General features: G+C 35.0%; 1 protein-coding gene and 1 pseudogene across 2 annotated transcripts in view; one reads left to right on the top strand and one right to left on the bottom strand.

Annotated features, from left to right (window-relative positions):
- Positions 1 to 13,845, top strand: part of USP16 (ubiquitin specific peptidase 16) — a 38,514-nt gene that overhangs the window by 18,749 nt on the left and 5,920 nt on the right. For both annotated transcript variants that reach the window (XM_006862510.1, XM_006862511.1), the window contains 10 exons: positions 180 to 364; positions 939 to 1,034; positions 2,174 to 2,304; positions 3,612 to 3,699; positions 4,696 to 4,777; positions 6,112 to 6,203; positions 6,697 to 6,753; positions 8,090 to 8,266; positions 10,480 to 11,140; positions 12,370 to 12,464. In XM_006862510.1, the coding sequence (XP_006862572.1) occupies positions 180 to 364; positions 939 to 1,034; positions 2,174 to 2,304; positions 3,612 to 3,699; positions 4,696 to 4,777; positions 6,112 to 6,203; positions 6,697 to 6,753; positions 8,090 to 8,266; positions 10,480 to 11,140; positions 12,370 to 12,464 (1,664 nt within the window). The remainder of the gene's footprint in view (positions 1 to 179; positions 365 to 938; positions 1,035 to 2,173; positions 2,305 to 3,611; positions 3,700 to 4,695; positions 4,778 to 6,111; positions 6,204 to 6,696; positions 6,754 to 8,089; positions 8,267 to 10,479; positions 11,141 to 12,369; positions 12,465 to 13,845) is intronic.
- LOC102813663 lies at positions 2,666 to 3,410 on the bottom strand (annotated as a pseudogene).

Genomic DNA, 13,845 nt, shown 5'->3' on the forward strand with positions numbered 1-13,845 from the left:
TAATTTGTCAGCATTTAAAAACCAGAGGCAAATAATGAAACTAGGTAACATTAAAAAAATTCTAGTACTCTGCCCCATTGATAACTTTGCATTTGGTATAACTCTGTTATGTATTTTACTAATTCTCTGCCCCCCCCCATTTCTCTCTCTCTCTCTTTTTTTTTTTTTTATTAATGCAGCCAAAGATAATGGGAGCATTGAACTTGAAAATAAAAAATTAGAAAAAGAGAGTAAAAATGAACAAGAGAAAGAGAAAAAGGAAAACATGGCTAAAGAGAATGGCTCCATGAATTCTATTTCCCAAATAACTGTGAAAGGACTCAGTAATTTGGGAAATACGTGCTTCTTCAATGCAGTTATGCAGGTGCCAGTATTAATATTTTTTTCTTTTTAAAGAAATATTCTAGCTTTTTCTTCATGTTAGAGGTTCTGTTACTTACATATGGAGTTGTTTGTATTTTTTTTCCCCTCAAGTATTTTTGGTTTCAAAGAAAACTCAAGTGTTTCATTTTGCATGACAGTAAGATTGTGCTGAGTACTAGGATCAGTGGGGTTCAAAACAAACATGATCCCTGCCATTAAGGAGCTTCCATTTGGGTGAGGAAGCAAGGATTACCTAGAACAGAAACAGAAACAGATCTGTAGTTACAAAGGGTGTTAAGTGGTGGTGAGAGAGTCATTGTGATTAGGGGGCATAGCTGCTTCAGATTGGGTGGTAGAAGAATGCCCATCTGAAGTGATGATTAAGCTCAGAACTGAAATATCAGTCAGCCATATAGGATGGAGAGAAGAACATGCTTTTCCTTTACCGAGTATAGATGTAATAAAGGTTGTCGTATTGACAGTGATTTTCTGTTTTTATAGAAGCAACACTTCAGGATAAATAGATAAATGATTCTTTAAAATAATTTTCTTCTTCCTTTCCATCTTTATTCCAGAATTTGTCACAAACTCCAGTACTTAGAGAACTACTAAAAGAAGTAAAAATGTCTGGAACAATTGTGAAAATTGAGCCACCTGATTTGGCACTAACAGTATGTACTTTAAAATGTTGTCTTTCTTTCAGTAACTTTCTCCCTTTGAATGTCCACATTCTAAATTATTTGAAAGAATGGACACTCATATCCACCTTTTTTTTTTTTTTGCTTTTGTTTTGTTTTGGTCTACCAAGTTCAATGTTTTTAGGCTCATAGAAATTAATAAGGAGCTTTTACATATAGTTTTGTATGTGTGTGTCATGTTCTACTGTGTCCTAGTGTTTGGCTTCCTATTTGATAACATGGTGATATTTTTGAAATCCTAGGCTTGCATTGTTAGTTTTATATCTTTTAAGGTAACTTCTATATAGTCCGAAAAGGTTTACCTTAGTCAGTTGAATTAACGTTTTGCTTAATCTCTTCTCGTCTTACAGTAAGTTCTGGATAGTCTGAAACTTCAAACAAAATCCTCAAATCCATTGCCATTGAGTCTATTGCAGCTCCTGGTAACCCCACATGTTACAGAGTAGAATTGCTCCATAGAGTTTTCTTGGCTGTAATTGCTATGGGATCAGATTGCCGGACTTTCTTTAGCAGTGCTGCTGGAATGGTTTGTACCATCAACCTTTACATTAGTCTTGTTGTTGTTAAGTGCTGTTGAGTCTGTTCTGACTCATAGTCACCCTGTATAGGGTTTTTGAGGAGTGGCTGGTGATTTTGACCTGCTGATCTTGCAGTTCAAACCCATTTTGCTGTCCAGTGTTTATCCTATAGCACCACACCAGGACTCCATTTTACATTTGTAATCAAGTACAAACTGTGCCAATAGAAGAGCTCTGGTGATGCAGTGGTTAAGCACTCAGCTACTAACCAGAAGATTGGTGGTTTGAACTCACCAGCAGTTCTGCTGCAGAAAGATGTGACAATCTACTTTGTAAAGATTATATAGCCTTGGAAACCCTATGGGGCAATTTTACTCTATTCTGTTGATTTGTTATGGCTTGGAATCATCTTGATTGTAAGAAGTTTGGCTTTCCGTAGGACCAGGAAATTTCATTCTCTTATAGGGCACATTTTACACTTAAATGAAGCAGTTCAATGAGCATTATTGGCAGTATATGTTAACTAAATGCATTTTAGTAAAGTAAATGATCCTAAAATTTGACTGAAGGAAATAATTTTATTTCTATATTCAGGAACCCTTAGAAATAAATCTTGAGCCTCCAGGACCTCTTACTTTGGCTATGAGCCAGTTTCTTAACGAGATGCAGGAGACCAAAAAGGGAATTGTGACACCTAAAGAGCTCTTTTCTCAGGTCTGTAAAAAGTGAGTATCCACTTTGTTTGTGCTTTTAATGCCTCACTTAGATGCTTAAACAGCAGCATTTGAGTCAATTTAGTATGTATATATTTTAGAGTCCTGGTGTGGCACTGTAGGATAACTGTTGGATTGCTAACTGCAAGGTTGGTGGTTTAAACTCACCAACCACTCCCTGGAAACCGTATACAGAGTTTGTATGTATACTCGCTATGAGTTGGAACCATCTCGATGGCATTTAACAGCGACAAGATGTATATATATTATAGCATGGCTTATATCACTTGGATTTAAAATATATTTATTGCTTTTTGATTATATTGAATTTCAGAAATTACATTAGACATTTCTTATTTTCAAATTACATCAATTATAGAGAAGACAAGAAATTTCTAAAGTCCATCTTTGGGGTTTTTTGGAATTCTTGCTGACTAAGTGTCTTGATGTGGCGCTGTGGGTTTATGTGCAGGACTGCAAAGTTGGTCTAAATCGCAAGGCACATAACAACAACAATAAAGCAACAATTTTAGTTGAGAGAAGTGTTTCTTTGTTTTGCTTATATTCCTTGAGGAAGAGAAAGTGGGTCTTGACTGTTCAGATGTAGGTATTCAGAAGATCAGTGGAGGACTCATGCCTTTGGATCCACACATATCAAAGTTTCACTTTGCAGAACTCAAGAGTTTTTCTCTTGGTGTCTTCAGAGCGGGTTTAATTGAAGGGGTGCTACGATTGCTCTTCAATGTTGACAGAAAGCTTCTACTTTTACCTTGATGTCTAACTGTTCTGTTGCATGTTTTGTAAGTAATCAACAATTCACTTTTGGAGTCTTTATACTTAGTCACAATTTTTGCGTCTTTTAAACTAAGTGTATAAACTTTTGCTTCTTGATTAAGATAAACTTTTGCTTCTTGATTAAGAAGTTTCTGTACTTTGGGTGTCAGTTTAGACTTGAGTTTGAGGTGTGCTCAAGAGTTTATCCAGTACTAGTAACTGGAAACAGTATGAACATATGTCTTCAAAAGTGTTCTTAAGCGTAGGAGATGTGAGTGGGCGTGGCTTGGGCAGCTGGTGTATAGTTTGTGTGTCGCATGCTCAAGGTAGTGCTTCTGCCCCATAGTTGCCAGTGAGAAAAGCAGATGCCAGAAACCTAAAAAGTATATTTTAAATGAAAGTAAAATCTGTCAAGATTTTTATTGGCGGAAACAAATTTTGAGAAGCTAGAGGCACTATGAGATTTGTGCTATGAGCTTAACATTTTGTAAACATAGCTTTATAACTTAGTAGACTTAAAATTTCTTTTTTTTTCTTTCCCATAGAGCTGTGCGGTTTAAAGGTTATCAGCAGCAAGACAGCCAGGAACTTTTGCGCTATTTATTGGATGGGATGAGAGCTGAAGAATACCAAGTTAGCATATTCTGATCATTGTATTTTATGAGCCCATCTTCATGGACTTGCTTGTCATATGATGTTTTGACAGTTCTTAAATCACTGAAAACTGGGGCCATTGTACTTTTTTTAGCATTTTTTTCTATACTGACCTCTTCAACCAGTATGTTTTAATCATTAGAATGAATCAGGAGAATTAGAAATGATTCTCCATTAGGTTACTTGATATTTATATAATTATTGTTCATTAAGGATTTTGTTGTACTAGTCTCTACCAGAAGAGCTGCAATTATTGGGAAATGTTTATCCCTACACAATTCTCAATTGCAACACACCCTCCTGAGTGTAATTTAGCAGTTTTGAATCTAGAAAAGTATTTTCCTTTTGTAAATGTTTGGTATAATTAAAATTTTTGTTAATTACTGACAACAAAATAATGTATTTGGGATGAGAATATAATTAATTAATAATAGTACCAGAAATAGTGACAGTAACATTTAATTTGCTCTCATTTTATTTCAATCAGTATACTTATTTTATATGAATTACCTTTCTCAATCCTCATAACCATCTTGCAAAACTGTGTGATTACTTTGTTTTCATAGATTTTGAAGCTAGGATGTAGATAGGTGTGGTACCTGGCCCATGGCTCCTCAGTGATGGCAGAGCTGGACTTTGAGCTTAGAAGTCCATTTTGTAGCTCCCATTTAACCAGTCTTCTTTTAGCAGGAACTATTTCAGTGGTCTTTCCAAACTTGGTGGGCATGTTCTAAAAACCTGTGGTTTGAATAGGTTAAGTAACAATTTGAGATTAACTCAGTCACCTGGTTAGTGGTTAGTGACTGTTTTGTAAGCACAGTTCTTTTCAACTGCTTGAAGTAATTTTAAATTGTGATTTTGAAACTTTATTTTCAGCAAATCTTGATCATTTTCATGATTTGATTACATATTTTCTAAGGAAAATAACTAAAATGTAAATTGTAATAGTATTTATATCAATTTTCATTATTTTAGAGAGTGAGCAAAGGAATTTTTAAAGCAATTGGTAATAATTCTATGGAAAGATTGGATGAAGAACTAAAAAATAAAGTAAAAGGTAATGTCTAAATTTTTGAACTAAAACATAATAGTTGAAGTCCATTGTATCTTTGGACGTGATGATTGGCAATGTATTTAAAATCTGTCATTATCTATCTGTCTCTATCTATCTATCTATCTAAGCTTCTCTTTATCACCACTCTTTATTTGTTAATCAAGTCAATCCTCCAAAGGTGAAGAGGAAAACTTAACTTGTGGTGTAGTCTTTTTGTCCTGTATTACAATGAAATTTAGAAATATAGAGCTAAGATGATGGTATCTCAATTTCAATTTTCAAAAGCTTACAATTATAATTAGTACTAAGAGAATTATACTTTCCTTTATGAAACGGTAGTGGCGGATTTATTAATCACAGAGCCACCTTGTACTTCCAGCTATTCTTAGTTCTTATTATCACATGTTTAAAAATTTAGGTCCTTGTTTGGTAGAACTTTTTGTGTGTTGATGGGAATTTTTTTGTGTCCATGCTATCTAGTACAATAGCCACTTTTACCTATTGAACAGTTGAAATGCACTTAAGCACAACTGAGGAAATAAATTTTAGTTTCATTTGAATTAATTTTATATGGCCACACACGTTTAGTAACTACTGTATTAGCACAGATTAGAGTCAACGCATAGACACTCTTTCTTCCTTTGCCTCTTTTAGGGCCTGGCCAGTAATAGAATCATTATGTTATCTGACCTAAAAATATGTTTTTGCATTTGAATAAGCCTTATACATTTCATATAATTAAAAGATTGGTGTCCAAGTAGTAAAATTATGTATGTCATTTTATGCTGTTGTTGTGCTATGTAAAACTTCTCAGGGAAATGGGAAAACTAAAAAGGAAGATTTCGCTTGAAACATTTTTCCTTAAATTTTTTTTTAAAATAGAAAAAGTTGAGTTGAGAGTTCACAAAACAAGTTACATGCATTCTTTCCAAGTTCGTTACCAGCTACTTTTCATGAGTACTAAATGGAGAATGCTAGAGCTAGAAAGAAGCTAGAATATCAATTAGCCTGATCTCATCTGCTCACTTTACTTGTGGATGTTGATACAAGGATGTTCCACTGACTTACACTATTTTCCACTGACTAGATCTTGGGTAAGAACTGTGTTATCTTATTAATGACAGTGTTACAGAATGGCAGTATGCGCAAAGGCAGCAGATATGCTTCTGACTACTGTAACAAAAAAATAAAATTACAATTATGGGTAGAGTTTAAAAGTCTGTGAGATAGAAAATTAAAAATAAATATTTAAGGAGAAAAATTTAAAGGTAGGTAGGTAAGTAGGTGTAAAGTTTTAAATTAGTTATCTAGTTAGTTGATATACTTTTTCTTCGTAGATTACGAAAAGAAAAAGTCAGTACCAAGCTTTGTTGACCGGATCTTTGGTGGTGAACTGACTAGTACAATCATGTGTGATGAATGCAGAACTGTAAGTAGATGTATGACTGGAATGATTTATTAATATTGTTTGTTGTTGTTATGTGTCATCAAGTCAGCTGCAAGTCATAATGAACTTGTGTTTCTAAGGAGCAGCTGGTAGGTTTGAACCACTGACCTTGCAGTTAGCAGTCCACTGCTTATTTTATAGCACCACACCAGGACTTCATTAATATTAATAGAATGCAATTTAACCGCCTTTTCTTTCAAATCCTGAAAACTCTTAACATTTAAGATATTATTTCTTGAACTATTCAAATGTACATGATTCTTTACTGAGACTATTAACATTTTAAGTCTTGAAGAATTTAATTCAACATTTTAATTTAGTTGTCCCAACCCGACATTCTCAGTGTTTGTATAATTTTTTAATTTCATTTACTTAATCTGTGTTTACTTTAAAACTCAGGATGGGAGGATCTTACTGTATAATGTCTAAAGTAAATCTTTTTCTTTCTTTACATTTTCTTTTTTGGTTGGTTAAGGTCTCCTTGGTTCATGAATCTTTCCTTGATTTGTCTCTCCCAGTTTTAGATGATCAGGTAAGACTATTGAGTTAATTTTATTTAAGTATTTGTTTTTTTTCCTCTTGTTAGATTTTATGAGAAAGCCTTGTTGCGTTTTCCACATTTATACATTACCAGGCCATGGGAAAATTTTTCCTAATCTATTTAGGATAAAAAAATTTTTAGGGTTTGAGAATGGAGTTTTCACATTAAAAAGTAAAAAAAAAAAATAAGATTGGTGTGTTTAGAATTCTCTAAATAATTAATTTGATTACTTTTAAAGTATGAGAAGAATCCTTCCTGACATTAAAATTCAACTTTTTAAAATTATTTAAGGCTGATTACAACTCCCTCATAGTCCTGCATCCATGAATGTTAAATAGAGAGCATCTCTTTTTAAATCATTATCAGTTTGGTTCTTTTTGAGTAATAGTAGTAAAAAGGAGAACATAGGATGGTTTATTCAATAAAGTCTCACCAAACTTCTCTTTCTCTAAAACTATCATTTATGTACAAAGAAGGGAAAGAATAAAAAAGACCTGATGTGATATGTAAATCACTTATAAACAGAAAGCACATCAAGAAATGAACATTTGAGGGGACTTCAAAAAGTGAATGGAAAAAGGTATATAAAAGATAATGGAATGTTTCCATAATTTTTTAAAAAGCCCTCTTGTATATACAGTGTGAAACAAGCATGTATCTAATAAAATTCATTACATTCCTTTCTACTACACTTGAATGTGAAGTTGCCTTTTTGTTGTTATTTTTTTTAGTTTGTAAATATTTTGCTTTTTTTCTTAGTTTGTGAATATTGCTTTCCATTATATGAGATAAATGGATTTTGCCTGGGTACATATTTATAAGTATTTAGAAAATCAGTCTAGTGTAAAGTGATACCAAACCAAGCCATCAAATTGATTCTTACTCATAGTGTAAAATGGGAGTAGCAAATATATTTGTCGTTGTTGTTATTAAGTGCCATCAAGTTGGTTCCTACTCATAATGACCCTATATACGGTTTCTAAGGAGAAATTGGTGAGTTTGAATCACTGGCCTTGTGGTTCAAATCTGCCTTATGGTTGAGTATTTACCCTACAGCACCACACCAGGACTCCAGAAAAATATAAAGATAACATGAATTTTCTTCTCCCTCAATTGTTGTTATTGTTAAGTGCCGTCAAGTCGGTTCCAACTTATAGCAACCCTGTATAGGACTTCCAAGGAGTGACTGGTGAGCTTGAACCACCAACCTTGTAGTTCAAATTGACTTTGCAGACCAGTGCGTTAACCCACAGCGCCATTTACCAGGACTCCAAATTTAGTGGTTGTAAAATTTTACTTTTCATTCATACTCTCTTTATATTTTAAGAATGGCAAGAAAAGTATAAATGATAAAAATCTAAAAAAGACAATGGAGAATGAAGATAAAGACAGCGAGGAAGAAAAAGATAATGACAGTTACATAAAAGAGAGAAATGATATTTCTTCAGGAACAAGTAAACACTTACAGAAAAAAGCAAAGAAGCAAGCCAAAAAACAAGCCAAGGTGGGTAATTAAGAACACCTTACTTTTCTACTTTTAGGTTTTGAATTACCAAGTTTGTAGTCTGCATGTAATTGGATGCTATTAGTTCATTTTATATTTAGCACCTTAATTTTCAGAGTGAGCTTATTTAATTCTCTCCAGAGGATTTGAGTATCTGTAAAGAAAAATGAGCTCTGGTAGCGTAGTGGTTATGAATTGGGCTGCAAACCACAAGGTCAGCAGTTCGAAACTACCAGCTGTTCCACGGGAGAAAGATGAGGCTTTCTGCTCCCGTAAAGATTTATAGCTTCAGAAACCCTGTACAGTGTCGCTATGAGTCGGAACCGACTCCACGGCACATAACCACCACCACCAAAGAAAAAGCGGTGCTGCTTTTGAATCCTGTATGGCTTGTGACAACTGTTGTAAAAAGTTTAGTTCATTATTAACTTAATTCATTGAATAGTCACTACATCGACATTCACAAGTTTAAAAGTATAAGATATACAAGAAAAGTCATCCTCCCATCCCTGTCCTTTTCTCTTTCCCAGTATTCTTTGTCCTAGGTACCCAGTTTCATTAGTTTCTTATTTTTCTTACCAAATATGAGCAGATACCTCTAAGTGGTCTTGTTCCCTCCCCATCTTCGTTGTTTTCTTTTCACTGTATATGTTGTTCTGAATATTATTTTTTATTTTAGTTAATTAGATCCTTGGAGATCTTACCATGTCAGCATATCAGAGTACAGAGCTTATTCCTTTTTTTTTTTTTTTTTAACACATTGCATTGTATTCCGTTTTATAAACCAAAAACCCCTAAACTTTTTGCCATGTAGTCAGTTCTGAATCATGATGACCCCATGTGTTAGAGTGTAGAACTGCTCCATACAGTTTTCTTGGGTGTATTCTTTATAGAAACAGATCGTCAGTCCTTTTTTCTGTGTTGTTACTAAGTGGGTTTGAACTGTCAAGAGGTTAGTAGCTGATTGTAAACCGCTTGCACCAGCCAAAGTCCTTTTCCATTATATAGAATCTACTTTAATTCATTTAATCAGTTCTCTATTGATTTATGTTGTTGGTAGTCTTTTTCTGTAGTAACCAATTAAGCCAAGAATAAATAATTCAATTCCTATGTCTTCTGTAGGATAAAGTTTGAGAAGAGGGATTCTGTTGGTAATTTTGACAGCTGTTACCAAATTGTCTTCTGTAAAACTTACACCTATTTATCTTCCCATCAGAAATACCTGATGCATTCTTTTTCTGTACTTGAGAGTCATGTGTATCACACTTCTGGGATTTTGCTAATCTGATTCATGGACTATATCTCAGTTTAGTTTTATTTTATATTTGTTTTCATATAAATGAAGTTAAGCATAGTTTTGTGTTTAAGAGCCATTTGTATTTCCTTTTCTGTAGTGTGTTCATGCATGTCCTTCCCCCATTTCCCTCTTGTGTGTGACATTATTTGACTGAAATACTTAGAAGGTGTTTGTGTTCCATTCAGCCATCTGTTACTATAAATTAGCCTCCCAGCTGCAAACAAAATGTGAACCCATTTGGGACTTTAGATATTCTAACAAGAATCTTGATGAAATGCCTTTTTGGCTCTACTTGGAAATAGGCTGCAGGTGGCAATGAAGGTGATTTTAGGGAGGTACCTCCTTTATTGTTCTGTGTACATGTGGCTTCCTTGCTTCCTTTCTAGCTTTTGGTCATTTGTTTTCTGGAGTATTTTCTCTCTATGCTTGTGCCCAGGCCAGTCCTGCAATTGTATATCCTTGAATTTTCTCATTTTTTTAATCTCTTCAGTACAACCTTGGCCAGTAATGACACCTGATATTGATTCGTCTCTTACTGTATTATGTGTGGTCAGATCCACCAAAAGCTTTAATACTTGGCTGCTTCCTTTCCAGTTTTAGTCGTTGGCCTATATGTTTCTCTTGGAGCGGAGACCTGCTTTGCACCTTTTTACCTGTCCCCATGTGACAATTTTAAATGGCTGGTCATGGTTTAATTTTGCTTCAGTTAAAAAACTTTCCTCTATAATTTATTTGAACCTTGATGGTAACGGAATTGTAAGATCAAAATTCTGAGCATCAACTTTCCTTACTAAATGATCTGTTATTGATGAGCAACAAAACCTGATATAGTGTACATGCTTGCTTTATTAAAAAAAGAAACAAAAAAATATTTTTATTATGACTTGAGTTAAAGTGTTTTGTACTGTTTACACAGAACCAACGAAGACAACAAAAAATCCAAGGGAAGGTCCTTCTTTTTAATGATATGTGTACAGTTGACCATCCTGAAGATACTGAGTGCGATGCTGAAATGTCACTTGAAGAAATGGATGATAAATGCAACCATAGCTCACAAGAGAAAGTTATTGATAAGGAAAATTGTGTTAATCAGAAAGATTTGGATGGCCAAGAAAAAATGATAGAAAATGTAACTGACAATCAAAATTCCACAGAGAAAGTAGATGTGAAAAATGTCAACGTGGATAATGATCTGGAGATTTTGGCATCTTCCCCCCCTGAATGCACTAAGGATTTAAATGATGTCTACCAAAAGGAAGGGTGTGATGGAGAAGTGGACATTTCCAGTGGTTTTAAAAATCTTAGCTTGAATGCTGCTCTGCAGCCTGAGGAAATAAATATAGAGATTCTGAATGATAGTCATACTCCTGGGACAAAGATCTATGAGGTTGTAAATGAAGATCCAGAAACTGCTTTCTGTACTCTTGCCAATAGGGAAGCTTTCAATACTAACGAGTGGTCAATTGAGCATTGTTTATATCAGTTCACCCGTAATGAGAAGCTTCGAGATGCAAATAAACTTCTTTGTGAAGTGTGCACACGGAGACAATGTAGTGGAACCAAGGCAAATATAAAAGGTATTTAGATTCTCTTACTGTAAGTAAAATTAATATGCAGAGTGAATTTTAAACTGCACAAGGGTTACCTGTGTAGAAGTACTTCGATTTTATCAGTATTTGGGTACTATCAGATACTCTCTGCTGTAATTTTTTTGTTACAAGGATGAACAAAAAGAGCTCCCCACCCAGAAACCCTATTTGCTATGAGTCGAAAGTGACTCAATGACACTAAACAACAACAAAAACAATATTGAGGTGGCTAGTACTTTATGACATGGTGGCAGCAGTTAAAGTAGAATAGTTTACTGTCCCTTTGTCAGTAAATCATCTCACATGAATGCTGTCACATGGCGTAGGGGCAGCAGTTCTCTTTAGTGTTTGTAATGCCCTCATTTCCCTGTTACCCAGGAAGCCACACTAGCAGTATACTAATGTGACATGCCCTGTCCAAGGCTTTAGGCAGACAGTGCTTTCTTACAATTTTTCTCAAATTGAAACAGAGCACTATTTGCAGTCTTTTTTCCATCATTTTTGAATTTGAGTAGTAGGATTGGGAGGAAAGGGACGTAGATTCTTAAGGACTGCACTAGAATTGTTGAATTGTTTTCAGTTTGTTTAGTTTTTTATTTATGTACTTGTAGATACAAAAAGTAAGTTGTGTTTATTTTAAAGGAATTCTGTGTGCTTTAGAGCAGGAATTGGCAAACCACAGTCCACAGCCTGCTGCTTGTTACTGAAGATGGTTTTCATTCATGAACATTTGCAGTTGATTTGATAATAGGGAACACTGTGGTTACGAGTTGGGTTGCTAAGCTCAAGACCAGCAGTTCGAAGCCACCAGCCCTACTTGCAGGAGCACGATGAGGATTTCTGCTGTCATAAGGATTTACAGCCTCAGAAACCCTATTCGGGGTTTCTATGAGTTGGAATACACTTGGTGGCACACCACCACTACCACCATCAACAATAACTTTGAACCTCAATGAAATGAAATGTTATTCCCTCAAAAGGACTCCACTCTTCTCATTAGTAAACCTCTATTACAAAAATCATATTAAATTATTATTTTATTTTGAATTTCATAAAAATTTATGGAAACTTTTCCCTCTTTTTAATATTTGGCCCTTTACAGGGAAAAAGTGTGGTGATTCTTGATTTGGAGGTCTGAAATAGCTTTATAGCATATTCAAATGTTTTAGAAGTCTCATATGAGTATCCTATTGCTAAAACTGTCTTTATTTCTTCAGGTGAAAGGAAACACATTTACACCAATGCCAAAAAACAGATGCTGATTTCTCTTGTTCCTCCTGTTCTCACTCTTCATTTAAAGAGGTTTCAGCAGGTACCCCTTAATTTGTCTCAGTTACTTAGAATTTGTCTCAAATATGCATAGGGGTAGTGCTGCTATAACAGAAATGCCTCAATTGGGTGACATAAATTTATTTTCTCACAGTTCTAGAGGTCTTGGCCCTGTGAATTCCTTCCTTGTTGGTATACCCGGGCCTTCCTAGGTTCTTAGCTGTCCTCACGTGGCAGTTGTCTTCCCCAATATGTGCTCACCCCTGTGTCTAACTGCTCTCTATCTTTACAGCTTTTTATTATGAATTGAGGGAAGGTTTACAGAGCAGATAACCAGTTTTACATGAACAAATCATGTATTTTGCTTCATTACAGTGTAAACTGCTCTTTTATAACTCAGATGTGTTTAAGCTTTGGACACACTCTATTTTGGTTTGACCTCATCTCCATATGTTACAGTTTTTGTTATTTCTTAATGCTGATAGTGGGAAGTGAAAACTACATGCAAGTAAGAAAATGTCCACATCAAAGTAGAAGAGAAATTTAAACACAGTCCTTATTCAGTTTAGCTAGAATTCATGTTGTTCTTTTTTAGTAATAGTATCATTTAACTTTAGTGTCAATATCTTTAAAAAAACCAACCAGTTTACTGGTTCTTAGGTACCTTAGTGATGTTTGTTTTTTTCTGTTTTATGTCTGGGATCTTATTTTCCTGACTCTTGATAAAAGATGTAAGAATTACATCATTTTTATTTCTCTATCTTTTCTGGAAACATTTTGCTGTAAATAGTGTAATTTTCAAATTCATTTCCAAATTCCAAAACTACCTACAGGATCTTTAGAATGTTTTCCTGCCTACTAATTGGGTCTGTTTTAAAAATACACTAAACTTTGGTAGAGAGTGAGGTTACGATTGTGTGCTTTACAGAAATGTCATCTGTTATACTGAGTTTTAAACACTCAAAACATCTGGTGTAACCTGCGTTCTCTGGGTGGCTGACATGGCTTCTGTGGGAGTACCTTTCTTAATATGTGTGTGGGTACGTCTGCATACACTTAGTAAAATAGCAAAGCAGCTCAGGAAGAAGAGTCTCAGGGAGCCTAGTTCCAGACTGGACGGGAGAAGGTAGAATCACCACTGAATGATTTCCAATCCATTGGGACTGGGCTGGCAAAAGGAAATGGGGATAGGACTCTTGTGGTACAATAGTGAATAATTGCTATCAGGACTGCCTGTGAGGCTAGGAATTATAGAGATAGATGTTTTTTAACAAAAGGAGGAGAGTGAGTGATTTTACAACCCAGGAACAGGGGCCCCTGGGACCATCGAGTGAGAAGAACGGAGAGTGGGACCCAACCCAGGGAGGCAGTGACGCCAGGGATGGAGACAGACATGATGACGTGGACAGATGGAGTGGTTGGGG

This window comes from Chrysochloris asiatica, unplaced genomic scaffold (assembly GCF_000296735.1).
Source record: "Chrysochloris asiatica unplaced genomic scaffold, ChrAsi1.0 scaffold00049, whole genome shotgun sequence".
Lineage (NCBI taxonomy): Eukaryota > Metazoa > Chordata > Mammalia > Afrosoricida > Chrysochloridae > Chrysochloris > Chrysochloris asiatica.